The sequence below is a fragment of the Paroedura picta genome, chromosome 11 (genome assembly GCF_049243985.1).
Source record: "Paroedura picta isolate Pp20150507F chromosome 11, Ppicta_v3.0, whole genome shotgun sequence".
Taxonomy (NCBI): domain Eukaryota; kingdom Metazoa; phylum Chordata; class Lepidosauria; order Squamata; family Gekkonidae; genus Paroedura; species Paroedura picta.
Genome location: NC_135379.1, coordinates 60,103,801 through 60,127,877, shown reverse-complemented (window position 1 = coordinate 60,127,877; position 24,077 = coordinate 60,103,801). Strand labels below are relative to the sequence as shown.

Below are 24,077 nucleotides of genomic sequence, written 5' to 3'. Positions count from 1 at the left end.
TTACCTTATCTTATACGGTCATTATGTTTGGAATTTCCTTCTTCTGCTGACTTGACAGTGGGTTACAGCTACAAAAAAACACCATAAGTCTGAAGAAAGGGGCTATAAACTACAAGGGGTCTTCAAAATGTTTCTGCACTTTTATATTTTCCGTTGGAACCGGTGCGGGTGGGAGGAGGAGTAATTGGTCATATCTGACAGCTTTGTGTGATGAGTATGCAGTCAGTGGGCCTTGTAGTTTGGTAGACGAGTTGTCACGCTGTGGTGAAGGCGACTGCAAAACGTATAAATTGCATCAAAGAGGAGCCATGTTTTCTCACACACTTGTGGACAGAAGGTGTGTCGGGAGTGCAAATCCAACTCTGCATGAAGATAAAGTTCTCATAGAGTCGTCAATGAGTGGACTGAAACGCTTGAAAATGGCCATACCAGTGTGGTGGATGCAGAGCGCGCTGGATGGCCACAAAAGGCGTACTACCTCTTGGTTTATGTTGACTAGTGCAAGACATCATGTGAACTCTTTATACATGGGTTTATATAGCCGCCCCTCCCGGATACTGACTTGGGGCAGTTGCCAACATATAAATTACATGAAAACATCAATAATTTAAAACAGGGGTAGTCAAACTGCGGCCCTCCAGATGTCCGTGGACTACAATTCCCAGGAGCCCCTGCCAGGGAATGCTGGCAGGGGCTCCTGGGAATTGTAGTCCACAGACATCTGGAGGGCCGCAGTTTGACTACCCCTGGTTTAAACAGTTAAGACACTGAAATTAAAAAGTGCATAGGATTCTGAAAGTGCAAGTATAACCATACTTGCAGATCTTCCATTGTATACCTGTTATTCATTTTATTCGAGGGAGAAGGTTCTTTTGGACTCTCAAGGGAGGAGGCCGGTTTGATGTTGTTCCATGAATCATTGGACCCAACCAAGTGGCTGGCAGCTCTGGTTCCCTTTGGAATTGGGAAAGCTCCTAAGGGCCTGGGGATCTTCTGGGAGCTTATTCCACCAGGCTGGGGCCAGGACCAAAAAGGCTCTGGCCCTGGTTTGAGGTTAAGCATGCATCTCGGAGTCAGGGACCCCCAGTTGGTTAGAATTGTTGGAGTGTAGAGTCCTAAGTGATAAAAATGATATATGGTCTGGGCATTTCATATTGGAATCTAAAACCCAGGCAAGCATAGATCACACTGGATCATGGCACATGGAACATGGATAACTTAAACCTCCCCATCCCATGGCACTTTCTACCTTAAAATTACCAAAGGAGCCTCCATCTGGCCCACTGGTGGAGCAAATGTGCACCCCATCAGAACACATAGGTGTCTGCAACAAGACAAATAGTTTTTGGGAATGTTGAGCAAATACAATGGGAGTCTGGAGGAGACTTAAGAGTACATTCCTATGCAGAATAAAATCAGAGTCCTGGAGCACCTTTAAGACCAACAAAGATTTATTCAAGGCGTGAGCTTTCAAGAGCAAGCCCTCTTCCTCAGACTTGCACTCGAAAGCTCACGCCTTAAATAAATCTTGGTGGGTCTTAAAGGTGCTCCTGGACTCTCATTTTATTGTGCTACTTCAGACCAACACGGCTACCCATTTGAATTTATTCCTATGCAGTTACCGCAGTCTAAGCCCTTTTATTCCAATGGACCTGTGGGGGTAGCGGAAAGCATTGTCAGAGTTGTCAGGACCAGAGATCTTAAGAGGTAGTCTGCTATGGCGTTGCTCACTTCCTTGGTGGTCTCCCATCCAAATGCTATCCAGGACGGGCCCTGCTTAGCTTTCAAGACCTAACAAGAACAGGTTACCCTAGGCCAGCCATGCCAGAGCCTAATAGGCTGGAGAAGCGGCAGAGTCTTGCCCTGTTAAGTCCCATGCCTACATTCACCTGGTCATAAAGCTACACGGCGCTCTATGATCTTTGTAACAGGGAATGACTCCTCCCTTCAGTGACCGTCCGAGATTCTTGTCATGTGGGCCTTTCATGGAAACGGACTGACTGTCGAGTGACAAGACTGGGGACCACGAGAAGACCCCTGCTCCTTGTGTGTCGCAGGCAGCCCTTCGACGTGACTGGCTGAACATGTGAACAGGAGCATTCTCGAGGGAAGAGGACGTGGGCTGTGCAAGTGGTGTTCTGCCTCTCCCCCCCCCCCCCAAGGAAAAACATTATAAAAAAGCTGAACAGCCTGTGGCAATATTTCTGGTTGGCTCAGAAGTTATTTGAAACCTTATAGAAAAGGACTAGTCCTCGGGCAGCCATAGACATACGCCTATATATAGTTAGAATACGGTTTAAGAAAAATATGTCTTTACTAGTAATTAAGCCCCGCTGTAAAAAAAATACAGTGGGCGCTAGCCGTTCCCAACCTCCCTGGCAGCGCATACGCGTTTGCACCGGCGGCCCTGCTTCCCTCTCCCCGCCTCCCCAAAAAGAAACTTGCCGGGCCGCAAGCTAATCGGCCGCTTTGCCGGCCGATTTGCTTGCGGCCTGGGAAGTTTCTCACCGCGGGGGTGTGTGGAAAGGGAGCCGCAGCCTGGTGCCGGGGCCTTCGCGGCTCGGCACCAGGCCACAATCCGGTGGTTGGGGACCACTGCCCTAAACTACCCCTTCATACCAAAAGATAACATAGCATAACAAACTGCGAACAATAAAATACCAGACCTCTCCCCTGTTCAGAATGGGTCAATAACTCTCACTGAGAGCGAGGAACCTAGTTGACCTCAATTTAGAGATCCTCAGATGGTAACACCGGGCACTGCCCTGGCCTCAACCATGTGCCTAGTGGTCAGGGTCAACCCTGCCCAGCTTCTGAGATCTGATGTGATTGGGCTGGGGTGGGCTAGGCTGGGCTATCCAGATCAGGGGGTGAATCCCTTTATTATCTTGAGTGGTTGCTACTGAGATATTGGGGTCAGGGTATGAGACTAGGATCTGGGAGCAATGTTCCTTCTCATTATTTCCTCCTTTTCAGTAGAACCGTAATCTTAAAATGGCAAACAGTCAGTACAAGATCCTACACGGCTCTGGATTGCTGCTGATCAGGGATTCCCGTGTTAATGAGTAGCCGCTCACACACACGGATTAGAGGGAACACTTCCCAGGAGGCCCAGGTTCAAATCCCACCTCAGCTATGGAAGCTTGCTGGATGTCCTTGGGCCAGTCAGACTCTCGGCCTCACCTAACTGGCTAGGATTCAGGGCTGCCAGCTCTGGGTTAGGAAATACCTGGAGACTTTGGGGCCGGGGGTGGGCGGGATCTGGGGCAAGGAGGGGCCTCAGTGGAGTAGAATGTTATGGAGTTCATCTTCCCAAACAGCCTTTCTCTCCAGACTAGCTGATCTCTGTCCCGTGAAGATGAGCTGTCAGATTGGGGGATCCCCAGGTTCCACTTGGGGAGAGGCATCCCTGCTAGATTGTTGTGAGGGTAAAATCAGAGATGAGGAAATGACTCTTCACCAGCCACCACGACTTGTAGGAGGAAGGGCAGGATAAAAATATCTACTAAATAAGTAGACCAGTGGACTGAAGGGGGGAGGGAAGGGGAAAAGCTCTGGGCATTGAAAAGAGCCCAAGGCTCCTCTCACGTCTGGGGGCGTGGCCAGCTGACATCACCTCCTGGTCCTTTGAAGCCTGAAAAATATTTCAGTGAGACCTCCATGGCCAAAAGCAGGGGTAGTCAAACTGTGGCCCTCCAGGTGTCCCTCTGGAGGGCCGCAGTTTAACTACCCCTGGTCAAAAGGTTGGAACAGGCTGGTCTAAACTGATCTCATTGACCTTCAGAAGCTAATCAGGGCTGTCCATGTTAGTCCTTGAGTGGGCAACCAACGAGGAAGTCCAGGGCAGTTACACGGAGGCAGGCAATGGCAAACCACCTCTATAGGTCTTTTGCCTTGAAAACCCTACAGTAGGGGTAGTCAAACTGCGGCCCTCCAGATGTCCATGGACTACAATTCCCAGGAGCCCCTGCCAGCATTCGCTGGCAGGGGCTCCTGGGAATTGTAGTCCATGGACATCTGGAGGGCCGCAGTTTGATTACCCCTGCCCTACATGGTCAGCTGTAACTTGAAGGCACTTCAACATCCCCCCCCACACACACATACACACCCCACTTTTGCTGCCCCAAACCCAAAAGCTATAGAGGTGGCTTACTGGGTTCCTTTTGGCCAACATGACGGGGGGGGCAGAGGGGGAACAGGAGGAGGCTGTGAACAACTGGGGACCACAGTCTGTGCCAACTAGTAATTCATAATGAGCTGTTATATGGGAACCACGTGCAACGTGGGACTGATGTGGTTAACATTTATGTTAAGGAGAGCAATAAATAGCTCTATAAATTCCCCATAAATGACAAGGACTCAAGCTAATACAGCCTTTAGGCGGGCCCATTATCTCTCCAGCAAGTCAAGAAAGTATCCCTTTCTCCCTTCCACATACAGTGCCATAGTCTTCTGAGCTCAGAATATCTCCTTCCACCTCTCTGGCACGCACAGCCCAGAGGGCATAATGTTAGCTATTTGTGCACGAGGAGAAGGAAGTTTCAATGCACACCAAAACCACAGAATTAATTAGCTTTTAGTACAGTCTGAACTTTTTTATGAGTAAATTCCATCGAAACATTAGCACAGCATAATCCTTTATTGACCCCAGCACTAAAATTAAGTAATGGTTTTTATAAATCTGTTGGGAAATAGTTTTTTGGTATCACTGCTCACTCTTAAAAAAAAAAAATCACTCAAAAAACAACAGCAAAAAACCCCAGGCAACCGTGGATGGCTCCACTGAGATTTTGTGTATTAGCTATTCAAATTATATTTAAAGTATGAAAAGTGCTCAGCAATTTTGCTCAATGGCTGCAGCTTAATCTTTAAAAGGAAGCGTTTATATGCAGAGCTGTTTTGGAAGGGGAAAAAAAGAGCCATTTGTGCAGCTGAGAGTGACCCACAGCTATTCCTTCCTCCCAATGAAATGCCTGCCTGCTGCTCCCCCTCCCACCTCCAAGTAAATGATCTGCTCTTATCTCTGCCAAATTACTTTCTCCAGAGCATGAAGCTGGAAGATACCACCACCTGCTAGAAGCTGGAAGATACCACCACCAGCAAAAACGGGAGCCCCAGGACACATGAAGAACAGCTGCTCTCCTACCTGCCACCCATAACAACCCCAAGCTGGAGAAAAAGTATGTAAGATCTGGGTCCAGCACAATTACAGGTAGGACAAGATTTCCCAGCCTGGGACCACAAAGACACCGTGGTACATGTTCATCAGGAATGTAGAGCAGGGGTCAGCAATGTGTATGGGATGTGGTTTGGCCGTGGAAAAAAGGTGAAAGCATATGGGCAAACTCTTTTCTTGATAACGAGAAAATAACAACTACCAGAGGTCATCTGATACTGCGTCCCACATGGGAAGGGGACATGGCCTACAACAATACTTGAAAATCGGAAAGTGGACTGCTCATTTAGCCATACTGAGATGACTCGAGGGCTTAGGACTCAGCCTCCATGTCTTTATTAGGCCCATATTAGACATTGATCTATTCATAGCCTGTCTTCAGGCCCCTATCACTCACCTCCCATCAGTTAATTGAAGGGAGTAGGTATGCCAGGGACATGGGGATGCCCCAGAATGCCAGTTCACCTCCAGACTACAGAGATCAGATCCCCTGGAGAAGATGGGTGCTTTGGAAGGCATTGTACCCCCCTAAGCTCCATCCCCCAAATCTCCAAAAGTTTCCCAAACCTGAATCTGGCTACCCTACTCCCTCCAATCTCCTACAGTGGCTAGGGGGGACCTGGCAACCTTAGGGGAGGAGCCTAGGTTGGCATCACTAGCAACACAGCAAAATCACTTCCTGGAAGTGATGTCATTGTGTTTCCAGCTATGCTGTAGTTGGGCAAAAACTCTGTGGTAGAGGGCATCTTCCCAGTGCTAGTTAAAGACTCCCCTGCTTCTCCTGAGTTTCCACATACAAAATGCCATCAATCAACACAAGATGTCAAGTGAATAGGGCAATCAATACTACAAAGCATACAGAAAATAGTGTCTAAGTGTCAACAGCACATAAAGTATATTACTGAGGGCCATTCTGCACACAGAAAATGTAGTGAAAGGATTATCTCTTGCAGACACTTAAAAAAAAACATTTTACACAACATTGTCAGCATCCAGCATTCCAGCATTCCAACATTCCAGCAGCAAACTGGCAGCTACATCCTCCATTTTAAAGCATTAGTTCCCCCAACTATATTGTGCGAGCATAAGGAGAGCAACCAGCAACCACTAGCAAAATGTCTGTGTGTAACAAAAGTGGCCAGAAGTAGCGTGATCTCTGTCTCCAGTGCTCACTCTTGTGCCTGCCTCCTTTTCCCTTCTCCCTGGAACGGGACTTTATTTATTTATTTATTTATTTTTGTAGCAAGCTGCCTGGAGCAATGAATACACATTGGTCCATAAGGGCAGAACGAAAAAAATTCCAACCCACCAGTTGGCATACAAGGAATGCCTCTCAACCCACCCCCAATCGGGAAAAAAGTTACTTCTGTTCATCTCCAAGTGTCAAAATTCCAAAATGGGTTGGCATTAAACTATGCACTATGCATGTATGATTATATACATAGGCATAATTTTTTCTTTTTAAAAAGTCGCTTTCCCTTTAAAGTTAGAAGAAAGCTGATTGGCTGGCTGCCATGATTGACAGGCATGGGGAGACTCGCTGGTATTGTGAATCCCTCTCCGCAGCCATTTTAATCAGCCGTGTGGAGTGTCTGGAAGCATGGGATAGCGGGAGGAGAAAGTGAGAGAGTGAGGAGGTGAGAAATGGCGCAATTTTGGATAGCGTTAAGTGGTTGCTTAGCGCTATGTTTTTAGAGGTGCGGAATGGCCAAATGATAAAGACGGGGGGAGGGAATCCATGGAAGCTGAGGAGTTTCTTGTTTATAGCTGAAGTGTCCTTTTTGTTTTATCATGGTTTATATTTCTAATAAAGAAAATGGAAGAGACTACACTGGAATATTGTTTTCATAGGACAATAAAAGATTTGGATTTAGAACAGACCATAATGCCATAACTCCATGGGAAATCTGTTGAAAAGGACATTTGTGAGACCTTTGGAATATTACAACAACAACAACAACAACCTTTATTGGCATAAAAAATAAGACAAAGAATACAGTCAATTGGTTCTTAAGTTCACGCAGCTTAATTTCTATTTGTAAGAATTTAGCCACTTTATCAATTGTATCTGGATCCTGATTGGAAAGAAGGCACTGTACCTTGCATTTATCAGAGTAGCCAATACATTTAACAATCCTGAGTGGGCTGAAGAGTTGTGAAAACTGATCTCTCAAAAGCATGGACTCTCTGATTAAACCACTGTAATGTCCCCTAATCAAGATAGTCTAGACCAATCTGGTTTGATTTCTGAAGCTAAACAAAGTCAGCCCTGGTTGGTGCTCAGATTGGAGACCACCAAGATAACCCAGAACATCTCTTGCTGGGGTCGCCTAGTCAGCTGTGACTTGATGGCAAAAAAAAGTACTTGATATGATGAAGAAACTTCAGCTGATGCAAAAATACCCCCCTAACAAAATCCACACCCTGTGTTGTTTAATTTTTGAGTTGTCTCAATGGTTCTTATATTTCCTTGGCTGTGCGGGAACTATCATGAGTTGCAGCTTACACATCTCAGAAGAAAATGCAGCTAGGTGTTCCTGTAATAATTGTTTTTGCAACTACTGGGGTCATTGATATCAAAGAATTGTACATCCTTGGTCTAGTTGTTGTGTCTAGAACTGCACCATAGAAGGAAGCAGTCACCAGCAAGGGCATACCTTAAGCGCTCTGGAGACCATTAGGGGGACAGCCTGAAAGCACCAAGCTCCCTGCTGGAGTTGATTTTTTTTAATCAACCTATATATATATATATACACACATATATTTTTCTTAAACCATATTCTAACTATATATAGGCATATGTTTATGGCTGCCCGAGGGTTAGTCCTTCTCCATAAAGTTTCAAATAACTTCTGAGCCAACCAGAAATATTGCCACAGGCTGTTCAGCTTTTTTATAATGTTTTTCCTTGGGGGAAAAAAACAGGCAGAACACCACTTGCACAGCCCACATCCTCTTCTCTCGAGAATGCTCCTGTTCACATGTTCAGCCAGTCACGTCGAAGGGCTGCCTGAGGCACACAAGGAGCAGGGGGTCTTCTCGTGGTCCCCAGTCTTGTCCAACACGATTGTTGCTCATTAGTCAGCTCGTTTCCACGAGAGGTCCGTATGACAATAATCTAGGACAGTCACTGAAGGGAGGAGTCATTCCCTATTACAAAGATCATATTGCAAAAAAGAGCACCATGTAGCTTTATGACCAGGTGGATGGCAGCATGGAACTTATGCCGCTTCTCCAGTCTGTCAATTAGGACTTGACGTGGCTGGCCTAGAGTAACCCATTCTCGTTAGGTCTTGTGGCCTGACTGTGCTTTCTGGTACCCGCAGCTGGTCCATTGGCAGGAAGGGCCTTAGACTGGAGCTGGGGTAGTCAAACTGCGGCCCTCCAGATGTCCATGGACTACAATTCCCAGGAGCCCCTGCCAGCGAATGCTGGCAGGGGCTCCTGGGAATTGTAGTCCATGGACATCTGGAGGGCCGCAGTTTGACTACCCCTGGACTGGAGTAACTCTGTGTAGGACTGTACTCTTAAGTCTCCTCCGGATCCCCGTGCCATTTGCTCAACTTTTCCAAGGACTACTTGTCTTGTTATGGATACCCTTGTGTTCTGATGGGTGTACATATATTTCCCTGGCCATTTTGATCTTGAAAACAAAATGGGAGGGGTCCACTTAATCCATTTGGGTTCCATGTACCAAATGAGACCTGTGACTGCCTCAGATTTAAATCCAAGAACAGCACACGAGATTACATCTCTTTAACAATCCCCTTGGGAGACACACCAGGGCACCAGGACTTCCTAACATGCTAGTTCACATGACGTCTTTCATTGGCCAACATAAACGAAGAATCTTGTGGTCTCTGTAGCCTGGAGATGAGGCGTAATTTCAGGAGAATTCCAGGCCCCACCCGGAGGTTGACAAGCCTACATTTGACTTCCTCACGCAAGACATTCTTTCATAACTCTGCTCTGTGAGTGTCATTTTGTTGAAGTCAAACATACCCTGAGGTAAATCTGAGGATTTATACCAATGCAAGGAGAATCCACCTCAGGGGAATGCCAAAATAGGTCTCAGCCTTTTCAACAGATGTTATTGATTATTAGAATGCTTGTGGGAGGTGGTTGCTGCACAAAGGCACTGACTGTGTTCTGTATCTAGGAAATCTAACCTGGATGACTCAGGTAAGCCCGATTCTGTCAGAGCCCAGAAGCTAAGCAGAGCTAAGTCTTCGGCTGGGAGACCTCCAAAGATGTGGGTGGTATTTCCTCTAAGGAACACAAGGAGTCATGACATGGAGACCGACCATCCTGGAATGTCCCTTGCCTGACTTCCAAACAGCCTCCTGAATGCACCACATACACCCTACAAAGAATAAACTAATCTGTACCTATGAAGATCATCTCTAGTGAATCTGCAATGTCTCTGTGTTAATGGGTCTGTGCATTTCCATCTGTCTTGACATGGAGGTAGGAATGTACCATTCTTTCTGCTGTTGGTTAATTATATCTACATCATTCACTTCTGCACAACTGTCTCTGGATCAGGGGCAGACTGCTGGCGCTTTACCCTGACAGCCAACGCATCATTGGAAACAAAGCCCAAAGACAACACCCAAAGCAAAATCCTTGAATAATTCATCTTAAATAACATGACAAGGGCAATGTAGGAAAGGTTCAATTTATGAAAATTTACATCCATTAAAAGGTAGCACGTTGCAGGCTGTGTATTCCTTCCTTTAATAATATGAAGCCAGTGCATGTATGTGAAACCAACCAACCAATCAACAAAAAGAGACACTGAACAGGGTTTCTCTTATCAGCATGGTACCCTTTACTTGGCATGTCCAGTAGCATGGGAACAGCATGTGCTGTCATCCCAGGACAGAGTGTGTGTGTGTGTGCATGCATGCACATGTGTGGGCATGTGGATAATGTGATAATTGGAACTAGATGAATTGCACGGATCACAAGCTTAACTGAGCTTATGAACATTTCTGGAACTTTGAAAAAAGGAAATGAGCACCATCACAAAATGGCTGCCAGGAAGATTGATCACAAAACACTGGACTCTTCCAAGTCAAAATGGATAGTTCCTCCTTTAAAAATAAACCCCATAAACATAGAGATGCTGGCAATTGAACCTGGGACCTCCTGCACACAAGCAGATGCAGTTAAAGTTGTTGGCTTTGGGTTGGGAAACACCTGGAGACTTTGGGGGTGGAGCCAGGAGTAGGTGGGATTTGGGGTGGGGAGAGACCTTGGCGTTGAATAGTGCGACGTAGATCACCCTCCAAAGCAGCCATTTTCTTCAGAGGAACTGGAACTTTGGAGATGACCTGTAATTCCAGGGGGTCTTGAGGTCCCACCTGGGGGCTGGCATCCCTAGATGCTGTACCACAGAGCCTCATCCTCTCTGAAATACTTACTGGTCCATGGAAGCAAAGGAATGCTGGAAATGGCTCTTTGTTTGGGGGGAAGGGACTCTACTGAGTTTTGGTTTCCAGTGGATGAGGAGGGTTTGCCACCCATACAACCACAGTGACCGTTTATGCACTGGAGGTTTCATGCCGGGCTGCAGGCTGGAGTTTTAGTCATGGCAGGTTGCTCCACCTCTTCCTGCAACCACACGGGGGAGCATTTGGCCTGGTGCACCTCATCCGGCCTGGATTTGTGCTCCTGCACGGGAGCTGGGGCAGTGAAGTCCCCAGTGCATAAACAGCCAGTGAGAAGAGTTGAGCACCAAAACATCTGTAGCAATTGGTTGTACCTCCTCCAACAGCTCCAGGAGAAAACTGTGTGGGGAGGGGGTGTTAGGGTAAAAGGTGGGTCAGCTGGATTCACAGCAAGGGTCAGAGGATACTAGTAGAAGTGAAAACATTTTGTTGAAATAAATAGTTTTAATCTTTGATATTTTCACATACATCTTATGCGACAATTCAATTCCCACACTTCCTTTTATATCCTGCTTTTCACTACCTGAAGAAGTCCCACAGCAGCTTACAAATACTTTCCCCTTCCTCTCCCCACAACAGAAACCCTGGTAGGTAGGTGGGGCTGAGAGAGCTGGCCCAAGGTCACCCAGCTGGATGCGTGTGGAGGAGGAACAGGGAATTAAACCCAGTTATAGAATCATAGAATTGGAAGGGGCCATACAGGCCATCTAGTCCAACCCCCTGCTCAACGCAGGATCAGCCATAAGCATCCTAAAGCATCCAAGAAAGGTGTGTATCCAACCTTTGCTTGAAGACTGCCAGTGAGGGGGAGCTCACCACCTCCTTAGGCAGCCTAGTCCACTGCTGAACTGCTCTGTGAATTTTTTTTCCTGATTTCTAGCCTATATTGTTGTACTTGTAGTTTAAACCCATTACTGCACGTCCTTTCCTCTGCAGCCAATGGGAACAGCATCCTGCCCTACTCCAAATTACAACCTTTCAAATACTTAAAGAGGGCTATCATGTCCCCTTTCAACCTCCTTTTCTCCAGGCTGAACATTCCCAAGTCCCTCAACCTATCTTCATAGGGCTTGGTCCCTTGGCCCCAGATCATCCTTGTCATTCTCCTCTGTACCCTTTCAATTTTATCTATGTCCTTCTTGAAGTGAGGCCTCCAGAACTGCACACAGTACCCCAAGTGTGGTCTGACTAGTGCCATATACAATGGGACTATGACATCTTGTGATTTTGATGTGATGCCTCTGTTGATACAGCCCAAAATGGCATTTGCCTTTTTTACCGCTGCATCACACTGCCTTCTCATGTTTAGTTTACAATCCAAATTAGAGTTTGCTGGTCTTTAACCACTATGCCATCCTGGAGATTAGCTGAAATTCTGGGAGATCTCCAAGCCCCAGGGCTTTGGCAGACCTATCTCTGTGCCTTAAGAAACACGTAGAAACAGCTGGGTGGACACTCTGGCTGGTGGGCACGTTGGGGATTGCTGAGGAATCGTTCCCCCAGAATTAATAACTCAAGGGCATGGGTGGCCCAACTGTGGCTGTCTAAATGTCCATGGAGTACAATGCATGCTGTCAGAGACTCATGGGAATTGTAGTCCATGGCCACTGTAGTTCATGGGCATCTGGACAGCCACAGTTTGGCCACCCTGCTCTAGAGCATGCATATGAAGGGGACATGTCCCACCAGACCGGGAACTTCTGGCCATCAAAACAAAAAGTGAAATTCAGCATCAGATACAGCAGCTGCATGGGATCCAAACAAGACAGACCTTTAAATAAGAATGAACCCTGCTCCCTTTCTCACACTCTCACTCTAAGTAAGTTTTCCCAAGCAATATAAATAGACATTTCTCTCTCTCTTGATAATCCTTATCCATTGTTGTTCCTCTATATATTTATGAAACAGCCTAGGGGGTGGGACGTGTCCGGCTGTCCAAGTTGGAATAGGGCCAATCAGGGTGCAGCTGGCTGCACCCTTATTGGCCCTGCCCCTGCAGCTCCCGCCCTCCATCCCTGGACTTTAGCTTCTTTGCTCTCAGCCACCTCGGAGCCAGCAGCAGGTAAGGGGAGAGGATTGTGGTGGAGGATTGTGGTAGAGGGCCTCCTAATGAAGGCCTCTTGGCCTGCTAGGCTGGGCCTGCTGATAAGGGCTTCCCGGCCTGCTGACTGCTCGTTATGGACTAATAAGGAGCTGACTAGCTGACTGCTAGGGAGCTCTGTCCCGGCCCTGCTAACTAGGTGCCCAGCCTCCACCCACCTCACTTGATCTGGCTGAGAGCTGCCGCCCAAGGCCAGCTTAAGCTGCCTGGCCAGGGGCCAGGGGAGGGGACCCTTTCACGGCCCGTTCTTAGGAACGGGCTTTGAAGCTAATGGTTATATATAGGGTGCTCTGCAAAAATTTTAGAAGCGCATCTTTCAAGAGAAATAACATTAACATATTTACAAGCATCGTTCTGAAGTGTTTAAGGATACAGATACATAAGTTAATAAGAACACAGACAAAAATAAAATAAACATGGACAATAAATAATTGCACAGTCGTAGACCAGGCAACAAGGGAGAATATAAAAGCAGCCTGTAGACATTTGGAGGTGTTGAGGGCCAGTTTGGTGACCCCAAATTGTTGTGCCAAACTGTGCTGATGCAAGCAGACCACAATTTCTCAGATCTTCCCAACTAACCGCAACTCTATGGCCCCAAAGTTGCAAATCCATGCACATTTCCTTGGAGTAAGCCCCCACTAGGATCTGTGAGATATTACACTTCTAAGTAAGCAAGTGTGAGATTTGGGGTGGCGTGGAGGTTGGCCAATTGCACGTTTAATGGATTGGCTCTAGAGTGTGCGACAGATGTGGAGTCTACTTGTGAAAAAAAATCAGCAGCACGTTAGGTCTTATTCTTCCATGTTCAGGTATTGTTCACAGCCTGGGTCACCGAACACCATGGTGGATCCAGGCATCATCCACCCATAGGGGTCAACACACCAACATTCAGCAGGGGTTCCATCCAGTGAGGTTTCACACTAGGAAAATGGTAAGGGATACTGGTTTAGAAGAAGAATCAGTTTTTATACCTCATTTCTCACTACCCGAAGGCTTCTCAAAGCAGCTTCCAGTCACCTTCCCTTCCTCTGCCCACAACAGACACCCTGTGAAGTAGGTGGGGTTGAGAGAGCTCTGACAGGACTGCTCTGTGAGAACCGCACTAACAGGACTGTGACTGGCCCAAGGTCACCCAATTGGCTGCATGTGAATCAAACCCAGCTCGTCAGGCTTATGGTTGAGGCCAGTCTGGACAAATAAAAGATAAAACATCAATGGGCCTCCTCGTGCTGCAACTGTAGAAGTCGTTGCACTAATGAACAGTCTTCTCCCGCACTGTCTTTAAGGAGCAGATGGGGTTCAGTTCTGGAGACCGACCCCTTACCGACCAAGTCTCTAAGAACGAGCTCATAGATATAGCAATTAATACTGGTTTGTTAAGTATTTTAATTGACTTTATGATTTTCGGTGTGTTATGGTACTCATGAATGTTGTGTACCCCCCCCCCCATGGGATGGTCTAGAAATGTAATAAATTAACAGATAAATAACTAACCGTGAAAGCCAAGAGACACTGCGTTTTTTGTTTTGTTCTCTAAAGAAGATGGCTTTCTGACAGACAACCTGGGGAGGTGCATAGCTCTCTTTATGGGGAAATTGAGGTCCGCAGCATGAAGAGATGGATTCCTACACACCAGGATTGTGCTTACCTGCTTGCTCTTGTAAAATCCATTCTTATTGCAGTTGGGTAAATAGATTCTGTTGAGCCCGCCTTCGGTTCTTTGTGTGTCTACAGCTATCTTGTTGACAGAGGTGAAGAGTTCCTGTTTGCAAGGTTTCTGAAAGACCAGGATGCAAACTGTGACTAGGGCAGTCTCATATTCAAAATTTAATAACTAAATATAAGAATTGGCGTGGGTCATTAGTGAAGGAAATGGGAGCAAATGCTAACTCAATAGATGGTAAATATATGATGATGATGATGTCATCCGTTCAGTTGTGTCCGAACCTCGGTGATTCTATAGGAAAGTCTCCACCACACACCCCTGTCTCTGACTGATTCTTTTAGTTGGTTCATGGTCATCCCTGTATCGGCTTTGATCGTGTCGAGCCAGCAGATCCTTTGGCTACCACGTTTCCTTTTGCTGCTGACCATGCCACGCATTAATGATTTTTCTAGAGTTTGATCGCATGATGTGTCCAAAAAGTGAACTTTAGCCGTAATATCTTCCCTTCTAATGACATAGTTTGTAACTTTGTACGGAAAAAATGGACGATTCCAAATTAGTGACAAGAGAGAAACAGAATCTATCCAGTGGCTTAATAAAGCTTGAAAAGATAAAGAGTCTCTTATGTTATTTATTCAGGCTTCGACTCTGCCAGAACGGTCTCTAGATTTGTTTTCCGTTTTCAATCTTTCGTCAGTGGCAGTGAGTCCGTCCTTGTTAATATTTGAGTATAATTAGGCAAACGCTCCTGTATCATGAAGAGTCAAGGCTGTGAGCTCTTGATCTCACAGCTCACAGCCTTGACTCTCCATGATACAGGAGCGTTTGCCTAATTATACTCAAATATTAACAAGGACGGACTCACTGCCACTGACGAAAGATTGAAAACGGAAAACAAATCTAGAGACCGGTCTGGCAGAGTTGAAGCCTGAATAAATAACATAAGAGACTCTTTATCTTTTCAAGCTTTATTAAGCCACTGAATAGATTATGTTTCTCTCTTGTCAATAGTTTGTAACTTTGGCTGTCCATGGCATTCGTCTCCAATACCATAAATCTGCATAAATATATGCAGATGCTTAAAACACATTCCTTTCCCCAGGACATGGCATCCATATGAAGGGGATTCCTGCAGGTTGCATGGCTGTGATCCCATATTACCCTTGTTCAGTAATGCTTCTAATTTGCAATTTGAAAACATTAATAACGAATGCAGATTTGATTGGAAGTAAATTCATTGAATTCAGTGAGTCTTCCCAAAGAGGGAATATGCATAGACTCTTAACAAGCGAAACTGGAAATAGTTAACTCCCTCAGAGAATCCGCTGAGAGAGAAAGCATCCTTAAGGTAAAAAGATTTATTAGATTTCTAAACAAGACGTATTTTGATGGGGTTTCTCACGATCTGGTTAGTTTGTTCATCTTCTGTTCTTTGGTGCCCTCAAGTGGTATTTTCAGCTAAGTTCCTGGTCATGTCAGCCTGCTGTCAACTTTTGTAGTATGTACCAAGGAAGACCAATGAACCAAGGAAATCTACAAAGAGGACAGCTCTACAATAAAGTCTTGTATCAATATTCTATGTTCTTTTTTTAGTAGTACAAACAGAGCCAGAATGAGCCCCAGTGCCACGCTCGTATTCAGAGACAATTCTTCCTCAGTGGCTGCATATACAAAATATTATATATGACAATTGGGCAAACTATAATGCGAAGATGTTTCAAACAAAATGACTAACTAAGAAATCTTAGTTGCCCATTGCAACCAGGACCCAGGGGACACCGGGAGTTGCAGATCTTTCTCTCTCTCTCTCTCTGTCTCTCTTCCCTCTCGCTTCGTGACTCTTGGCGTGCCTCACATCAGGGCTGGTTTGTAGGGCTGGTGTGCAGTTTGGGGCAGCTCTCTGTCTCTGTCTCTGTCTCTGTCTCTGTCTGTCTCTGTCTCTGTCTCTGTCGCAGCAGGGGCATCTCTGTCTCTCTCTCCATGGCAGCAGGAGCCATAGCAGGTAATTAGGGTTCGTTCTTTTAAGTAAGCAGGACTGGTCAGCAGCTTGGGGAAGCTCTCTCTGCCTTCCTCATAGCAGGAGCAATAGGAGGGAATAAGGGCTCATGTTCGGTCTGGCAGGGCTCTTTGAGTCTCTCAGTCTCTGGCACATCTGAGAGGAACGTGGCTAGCATCCAGGGAGGGAGGGAGGGAGCTGTAGGGGCAGGGCCAATCAGGCCCTATTCCAACTAAGACACTCTGGACCGTTCCATCCCCCAGGCTGTTTCATAAATATATAGAGGAAACATGGATAAGGATATTTATATTTTTCCATGTCAATTATTGAAATGGAATTGTATTAACTTATTTAACTTGTAGGATCTCTTTAGGTTATATTAAGATTGGATATATAAGAGCCTCATTATATTCTGCAAGACGTAGTTTAAGGTATGCAGCATACTAATATCACAACACTTTGTTTGAAACATATTTGCAATAGTTTGTGTAATAGTCAGATTTTATATTTTGTAGGCCAACCACTGAGAAAGAGTTGTCCCCAGGCGTGGCCCTGGGGATTGTTCTGGCTCCATTTGTACTACTACTAAAAAAAGAAGACAGGATATTGATACAAGACTTTATTGTAAAGCCTTCTAGTCAGTTTGCGTTCTCTTTGTGGATCTTTTATAGTAGGAGCACCAACATCCAGACTACCACCACTGCTACTACTACTGCTACTACTAATTCTACTACCACCACCACCCTGATCTGGCTTCTTTAGCTTTCATCATTCCCAGAGGATCCAAACAGTAGTATAAACTGTACGACTGCTACTATTAACTCTATTGGTAGTAATACAGGCAGTAGTAGTAGTACAATTTTCTACAATGGCTTCACCTCTCCATGGGTGATGAAAGCTACCAAAACCAGATCAATTTTTTCTGGGGGTCTTCATACTTGAAAGATTCTCAGTATGCAGAAAAAATATGCCTTTGTAAATTATCCCAAATGCAGAAATGGGGGAAGCCCCTTATTGACTAAAAATTGCTCCAGAAGGGGCAAAATAAGTTGGACCATTGAATGAATGCTGAGAAGGGGGGAGATTTGGTGGGGAAAGGGTAGGGTAGAAAACAGGCATATGGTTGATGCCAAAACAAGGAATATAGCATCGAAATAGGCCCCCTGCCCATCCTCTCCCCTTCTCTACTGGGGGAAATTAGAACTGGAAACAGCTGTCTTAATTAAGGGAAACAAGTCCTTGAAGAGATCAGAGCCCTGCCCGAACTTCCACAGTTCCGCAGGGCCTGCAAGAGGGAGCTCCTCCACCAGGCATTCGCTTGAGGCCGACCGTCTTAGAACACCTGCTGGTCCCCCCAGACCCCCTCCCCCATGAATGAAGGCATTAACCTCCCAATGTTACTGTTAATTGTTATTTATATTATAAATGTGGTATTATAATCTTTTTGATGCTTTATGAAAGTTGTTTTGATGTTACAGCCTGTATAATGTTCCATGAAAGTTCTACAATGTTCAGTGTAAACCGCCCAGAGCTGCGAAGAAATGGGCAGTATAGAAATCTAAATAAATAAATAATAAATAAATAAATAGATAACTCAATAAATAATTGGTAGACCTCTTATTCCTACCTGTTCTCGAAAGCTACAACTGATCTATGTACTGCTTTTAGGATTATGTTTTATGATCCGTATGATTTTTGTTGTTGTTGTAAGCTTCCTCAGACCTGCTGTGCAGGGGGAGGGCTAGGAATTAAACAAACATACAAAATACCCACTATCCAAATTCTACCCATTCAAGTTCAGAGGAGTATCTATGCCAGGGGTAGTCAAACTGCGGCCCTCCAGATGTCCATGGACTACAATTCCCAGGAGCCCCCTGCCAGCATTCGCTGGCAGGGGCTCATGGGAATTGTAGTCCATGGACATCTGGAGGGCCGCAGTTTGACTACCCCTGATCTATGCCAAAAGAAGGCCACTGGTGATGGAGGCTGGGGGACTCACCAGTCCTTTCCGACTTCTCGTTTCCGAGCGCTTCCTTGGGTGGGTTTTGACGGCATCCAACGGGAGTGACTCATCCTGGTCACCACGAACCCTCAGCCAGTAGTATGGGGAGGTCACATCCTCTGATACTTCAGGGACTAAAGGGGAACAGAGGAGAAAGTTTCGCAGAGACCATTCATGTCCATTCTTTAATCGGAGACAAAAAGAGCAAAATTTTGAAGCTTTGAGCAGACAAAATGTAGAACTGAGCTGCGGAGCTCCCCTAAACTCCAGGAAAGAACCACTATGAAGTGAGCCCAAGAAGAACCTTCCCTCCCACCAGTGAGAATGTCACCTTTCCAGGGAGAGTTTGGAGAAGGCTGTAATGTTAAGGAAGTAGTAGATTTGCCTGCCTCTAGATTGCCCAGAACGATAATGGCTCTCCAGACAACAGAAATAATTCCCTCCAGTTTGGTGTAGTGGTTAGGAGTGCGGACTTCTAATCTGGCATGCCAGGTTCGATTCTGCACTCCCCCACATGCAGCCATCTGGGTGACCTTGGGCTCACCATGGCACTGATAAAACTGTTCTGACCGAGCAGTGATATCAGGACTCTCTCAGCCTCACCCGCCTCACAGGGTGTCTGTTGTGGGGAGAGGAAGGGAAGGTGATTGGAAGCTGCTGTGAGCCTCCTTCAGTTAGGGAAAAGCGGTATATAAGAACCAAAGCTTCTTGTTCTGGGGGAAATTTAGCTTTTGATGAAGGATGGATTCTATGGGGCTGTACCCCATGGACATCCCCTTCTCCCCAAATCGCTCCCAACCCAAATCTCCAGGAATTCCCCATTTGAGAGCTGGCAAACCTGAGTGCACTCAGAATTCTAAGACATTATTTTTTTCTATTTTTAAAACAACCACACACATTTCTAGTCCTTATAGCTGCCAATAATTTATTTATTTATTTGATATTTGGATTTATATAACCGCCGCTCTCAGTGAACTGGCTCGTGGCGGTTTACAGGTATGTAAAATACAAATCCAGTCCATAAAACAACAATGTCGACAGTATAAAGCAACTCCCCCCCCCCCCCGTTAAAATACAACTCTAAAACTCTACGATATTGCGGGTGGTGGTAATAATGAACAACCAAACTCATTCGCCACACTGGGAACCATTGGGCTGGTCTAAAATCAAGCTGATTTCAAAAAACAGATGATATCAGAAGGGGTTGATCACCCAGCGAATGCTGGCAGGGGCTCCTGGGAATTGTAGTCCATGGACATCTGGAGGCCCGCAGTTTGACTACCCCTGCCCTGGAGAAAGCAGATGCTTTGGCCTCTATGGCTTTGTGCCCCACTGAGGTCCCTATCCTCCCCAGGCTCCATCCCAAAATTCCCAGTAATTTCCCACCCTGGATCTGGCCACCCTACCCCTCCATCTCCTGCCAGTGGCCAGAGGACACGGCTACCAACTTCATTTGACTGAAACGACTCCTTTTCCCTGCCTAGGAGGATTAACAGAAGTGAAGAAAGTGATAAAAAGATGGTAAAATGTTGCAGAGCCTGTCATCTTAGACAAAATGCTCCATCCATCTTTAAGTATTTGAAAGGTTGTCATTTGGAGGAGGGCAGGAAGCTATTCCCGTTGGCTGCAGAGGAAAGGACACGCAGTAATGGGTTTAAACTACAAGTACAACGATATAGGCTAGATATCAGGAAAAAAATTTTCACAGTCAGAGTAGTTCAGCAGTGGAATAGGCTGCCTAAGGAGGTGGTGAGCTCCCCCTCACTGGCAGTCTTCAAGCAAAGGTTGGATACACCCTTTTCTTGGGTGTTTTAGGATGCTTTGGGCTGATCCTGCATTGAGCAGGAGGTTGGACTAGATGGCCTGTATAGCCCCTTCCAACTCTATGATTCTATCCACAAAACTAACGGGTGTAAATTTCAGAGCACGCCTTTCCTCATCACTGAATGCCTGTTCTGTCGGTGCAAAATCCTCTGACCAGCAGCAATAATGACCAAGGGCTTATTAAAGGATATCAACCAAGGAGCAGTTGCTCAAAAGAAATACCAGCGATCTGAAAGAGCTCAGAGGGGTTTTCTAAGTGACGCTTGACTGAGGAGCTTCCAAATACAAAAAAAACAACACCTCTTAGAATCATCGAATCATAGAATCTTGACCCCGTTCCCCTTCGTTACATGGCCTCCCTCCCTTATTCCAGAGGTAACTGTTTACAAAATAGGTTTGCATGAATGGGAGTTGATGTGGCATGCAAACCATAGGTCAACAGTGCACAAGGAACAGAGGTTTGCAGTGACCCCAAGTTCCACCATGACCTGAAAGCCATGCGGCTGACTACGGAAGTGACAGAAATCGCTGCCTTGCTGATCAGCATAATGCTCAAACACTGGATGAGGAGTCAAGAGCTTAAACAAGTGGCATGCTTTAAAGGGTCCCAGAACTGCTCATGAGCCACCGTGCCTCAACTGGCAGCTTCCTGACTTTCCCGGCTTTATGCACAAGAACTGAGCTACGTCTCCAATATAGCATGGGACTAGAGGCAGAAAGCAACTAAGCTTGGCTGGCATCAGTTCCCTAACTTACAGATGATTTCTTCCTTCCCCGGTAGGTTTGATACTTTAAAAACAAATGTGCCCCCTTGAACAGCAGCCTGACTTGCAGAAATGAAGAGTAGAAAGACAGGCACATTCTGGGCTGTCACAAGAGCAGGTCAGTTTTGCGTTGTTTAATTCAAAAGCAGCCACCAGGATTTTAATTGCCCTAATTATCACATGCAAATATTATTTTGTTCAGCTGCAGAGGCAGCATTTTACTGGGGAAATATCTTGGGGGGAGGGGGGTTGCCTTCTTCTGAGTCAGCTGGATAGTCTGACCAAGGTCTCACATGAACAGCCTTGCAGCCCTCAGAGACTGAACCTGCTAATTTCTGCATGTGTGTGACAACCCAATAGCCTCCTAAACTGTTGGAAATCTGAGCCTCCCCTGTGGCTCCGTAGCACACATGCCATGAGAGACCAGCTTTTGTGGCAGGTCTCGAACTCATGCCCCACAGGTGAGGGCCTTGGAAAGGACCTGCAACGCGCCACAGCATGGGATTTACCTGACATTTCCGTCCGGTCATCGACGTGACAAGTGCCCTGCCCACGAAAGAGGATTTGAAGTGCATTGGGTCCCTGCAGAGGCACGTGGCAGTAGAGCCCCTGACCACACCGTGCTGTGTACACGCCACAGGCCTCCCCTGCCCGGAGGGCACAGATGCGGCAGCAGCTGCAGCCCGGCCCATAAGCCAGTTCAGGGCAGTCACCCGGCTCTGGTGGGCACAGGGCGAAGCTCTCTTCGGTGCACGGGGCACACTTGATGGAACGTCTAGAGGCGCCCAGGGGGAAGCCGTGGCAGAGGAGGAAGAAGAGCACCTCCCAAAGCAGACCTGGAGATCGCATGGCTAAGCAGAACCCCCAAGCAGGAGAAGGCTAAGCTTGGAGAGGAGCACTGGGCCGTCGACTCACGTTCAGCATGCCCTGTGTTTTCAAATATGGCACATTTATACAGTTTCTGGCCGGTCCATTAATCTTTAAACCCCCCTCCCCCAGTTAACTATGAACTCAGAGGGGCAGAGCAGTGTCATCTCATTGGCAGACCACATCCCTCCCCCCAGCTCACCCCCCCCCTTTAATGATGAAATACATACATCATGCTCCCATTCTCTCTTAACCTTTTGACTGTGTCTCCAGGAGGGGGGGGGGTTCCCCCTTCCCTGAAAAGCCCGTCCCTCTTGTGAGAGCCCATAAAATATTTCATTAAGAAGAGGGAGGGAGGGAGGGAGGGAGGGAGAGAGGGAGGGAGGGAAGGACCCCTTCAGAAACCTCAGAGGCTGACTCATCCTTAGGAAAGCAATGTTTGTACCCCTTCCACCGCCCTCCCTGCTGTTATTTTTTAAGGGTTTTTTTTTGTGTGTGTCATGTGGCTGGAGGTTATTGGGACAATGACATGCCAGGAGTGAGGCCCTCAGAGGGTAATCGGATCCTGTAATTCCTGGACTCACAGCATGTAGAAGCCAAATGTCAACAGTCCACTCGAAAAGATTGTTCCGGGTGGTTTCCTGTGGATGTCCTCGTGGGAAAACACCACTCCAGCTGCGAGCCCCCTTGGTAGCACCGGGGGGGGGGGGGTAGGGTCATGCACCCAACTCCCAAGGCAAGAAGGACACCTTCTCATGCCCCCCATGCTGTCATGTAAGAACGTCAGCCTCCAGGTGGGACCTGGGGATCCCCCAGAAACACAGCTCAACTCCAGACTGCACAGATCAGTTCCCGTGGAGAACATGGGTATGTTGGAGGGTGGGCTCTAGGATCTTGTACCCAGCAAAGCCCCTGTCCTCCTCAGGCCTCACCTTCAAATCTTCAGGGGTTGCCCAGCCTGGAGGTGGCAACCCCACCTCCTGTTGGCAGCCAGGGCAACCTGAGAAACTTGTAGGATTCATAAGTTACCACTGCAGCCTCCAGAAATCACTCTTGTTCCCCCTTATCCAGGATTAAGTCCCATGGAAGTCCTTCTGAGTACACCTGCTCACATTCAAGCTGAGGAAAGACCTTCTCAGGAAAGAAATCACCTCCCAGTGCAGTGTCCATATGATAAAGCAACCATTTAAAAGAATAGATAGCATTATTATAGCAGACAATCTCCGCAGGATGAATAAGAAAGAGACTAGAAAAAGCTTTTCAAAAGCAGCACTACCTATTTACTTACTGCATTTTTCATCCCAGGCGCTCCTGGGGACATGCTGCTTCTTCCTTCTTGTGTTTTCCTCTCACAACAACTCCTGTGAGGCAGATGAAGTGGAAAGAGAGAATGACCAGACCAAAGTCATCCTCTGGGCTTCATGGGGGAGCCAGGATTCCAAGTCAAGATTCCAAGTCAGGTCTAACTACTGTGCCACCCTGACTCTAAAAAACGGAACTGCGGTGTATGCAAGTTTTTCTCCTTAAGTGCTTCGAGTTGCTACAAGTAAAATGTGTAAAGGAATGAAAGCGCGGTCCATCAGAGTTTTAAAACATTCCAAATGCTTTCCTGCTGCAGCCAAGGAACAGGCTAAAATATATTTTAATCTCATTATATGACAAGGGCTGATTCTGCACTCAGTTTTTTCTGCTGTCGATCCTGCTGAATTCAGATAGATTTGAACTTAGGTCATCTATTCCTCCCCCCCCCCCCCCCCCACACACACACATTAAACAGAAAATGTTCTGCACTTGATTGGAAAAGCTCAGAGCGGGGAGGGGATCCAAGCTCAGCAGGAGTCTCTTTCCTTTCTTGAAGTGGGGGGGGGGGGAGAGGAGACCACAGAAGTTGGAGAAATAAGGCAAATCTCTGCTGAGACAAGTTAGGGCTTCTAGAATGCAGTCACTTTAAGACAAATCTTGCAACCGGGAAACAGGAAGTCTTTGAAGTGACGCCTTGGCCAATCAGGAAAGACTGCTTTGGTATAGCGTTGGAGGCACAAGGCAGCAAGTTAATTAGCAAAAAGCAGAGATCTGCACATTTATTGATGCCAATTTCTGAAATACTGAGGGTTATATCTACTTCTGGATATCGTGAGGGAAAGGTAGGGTCACTCCACATCAATCAAATTTAAAGTGCCCAAAAATCAAACTGGAAATCGAATTTAGTGTAGATAGGAGGGATT

The 24,077-nt window shown here is 46.5% G+C and overlaps 1 protein-coding gene across 1 annotated transcript; it reads right to left on the bottom strand.

Moving 5' to 3' along the window:
* Positions 1 to 11,053: 11,053 nt before the first annotated feature.
* IGFBP1 (insulin like growth factor binding protein 1) lies at positions 11,054 to 21,925 on the bottom strand. The gene is made up of 4 exons (XM_077303671.1): positions 21,495 to 21,925; positions 18,395 to 18,531; positions 14,382 to 14,510; positions 11,054 to 13,653 (listed from the first exon to the last, which is right to left on the bottom strand). Exons 1-4 carry the CDS (start codon positions 21,832 to 21,834, stop codon positions 13,525 to 13,527), a joined length of 735 nt encoding a protein of 244 aa, XP_077159786.1. The 5' UTR covers positions 21,835 to 21,925; the 3' UTR covers positions 11,054 to 13,524.
* Positions 21,926 to 24,077: the final 2,152 nt, after the last annotated feature.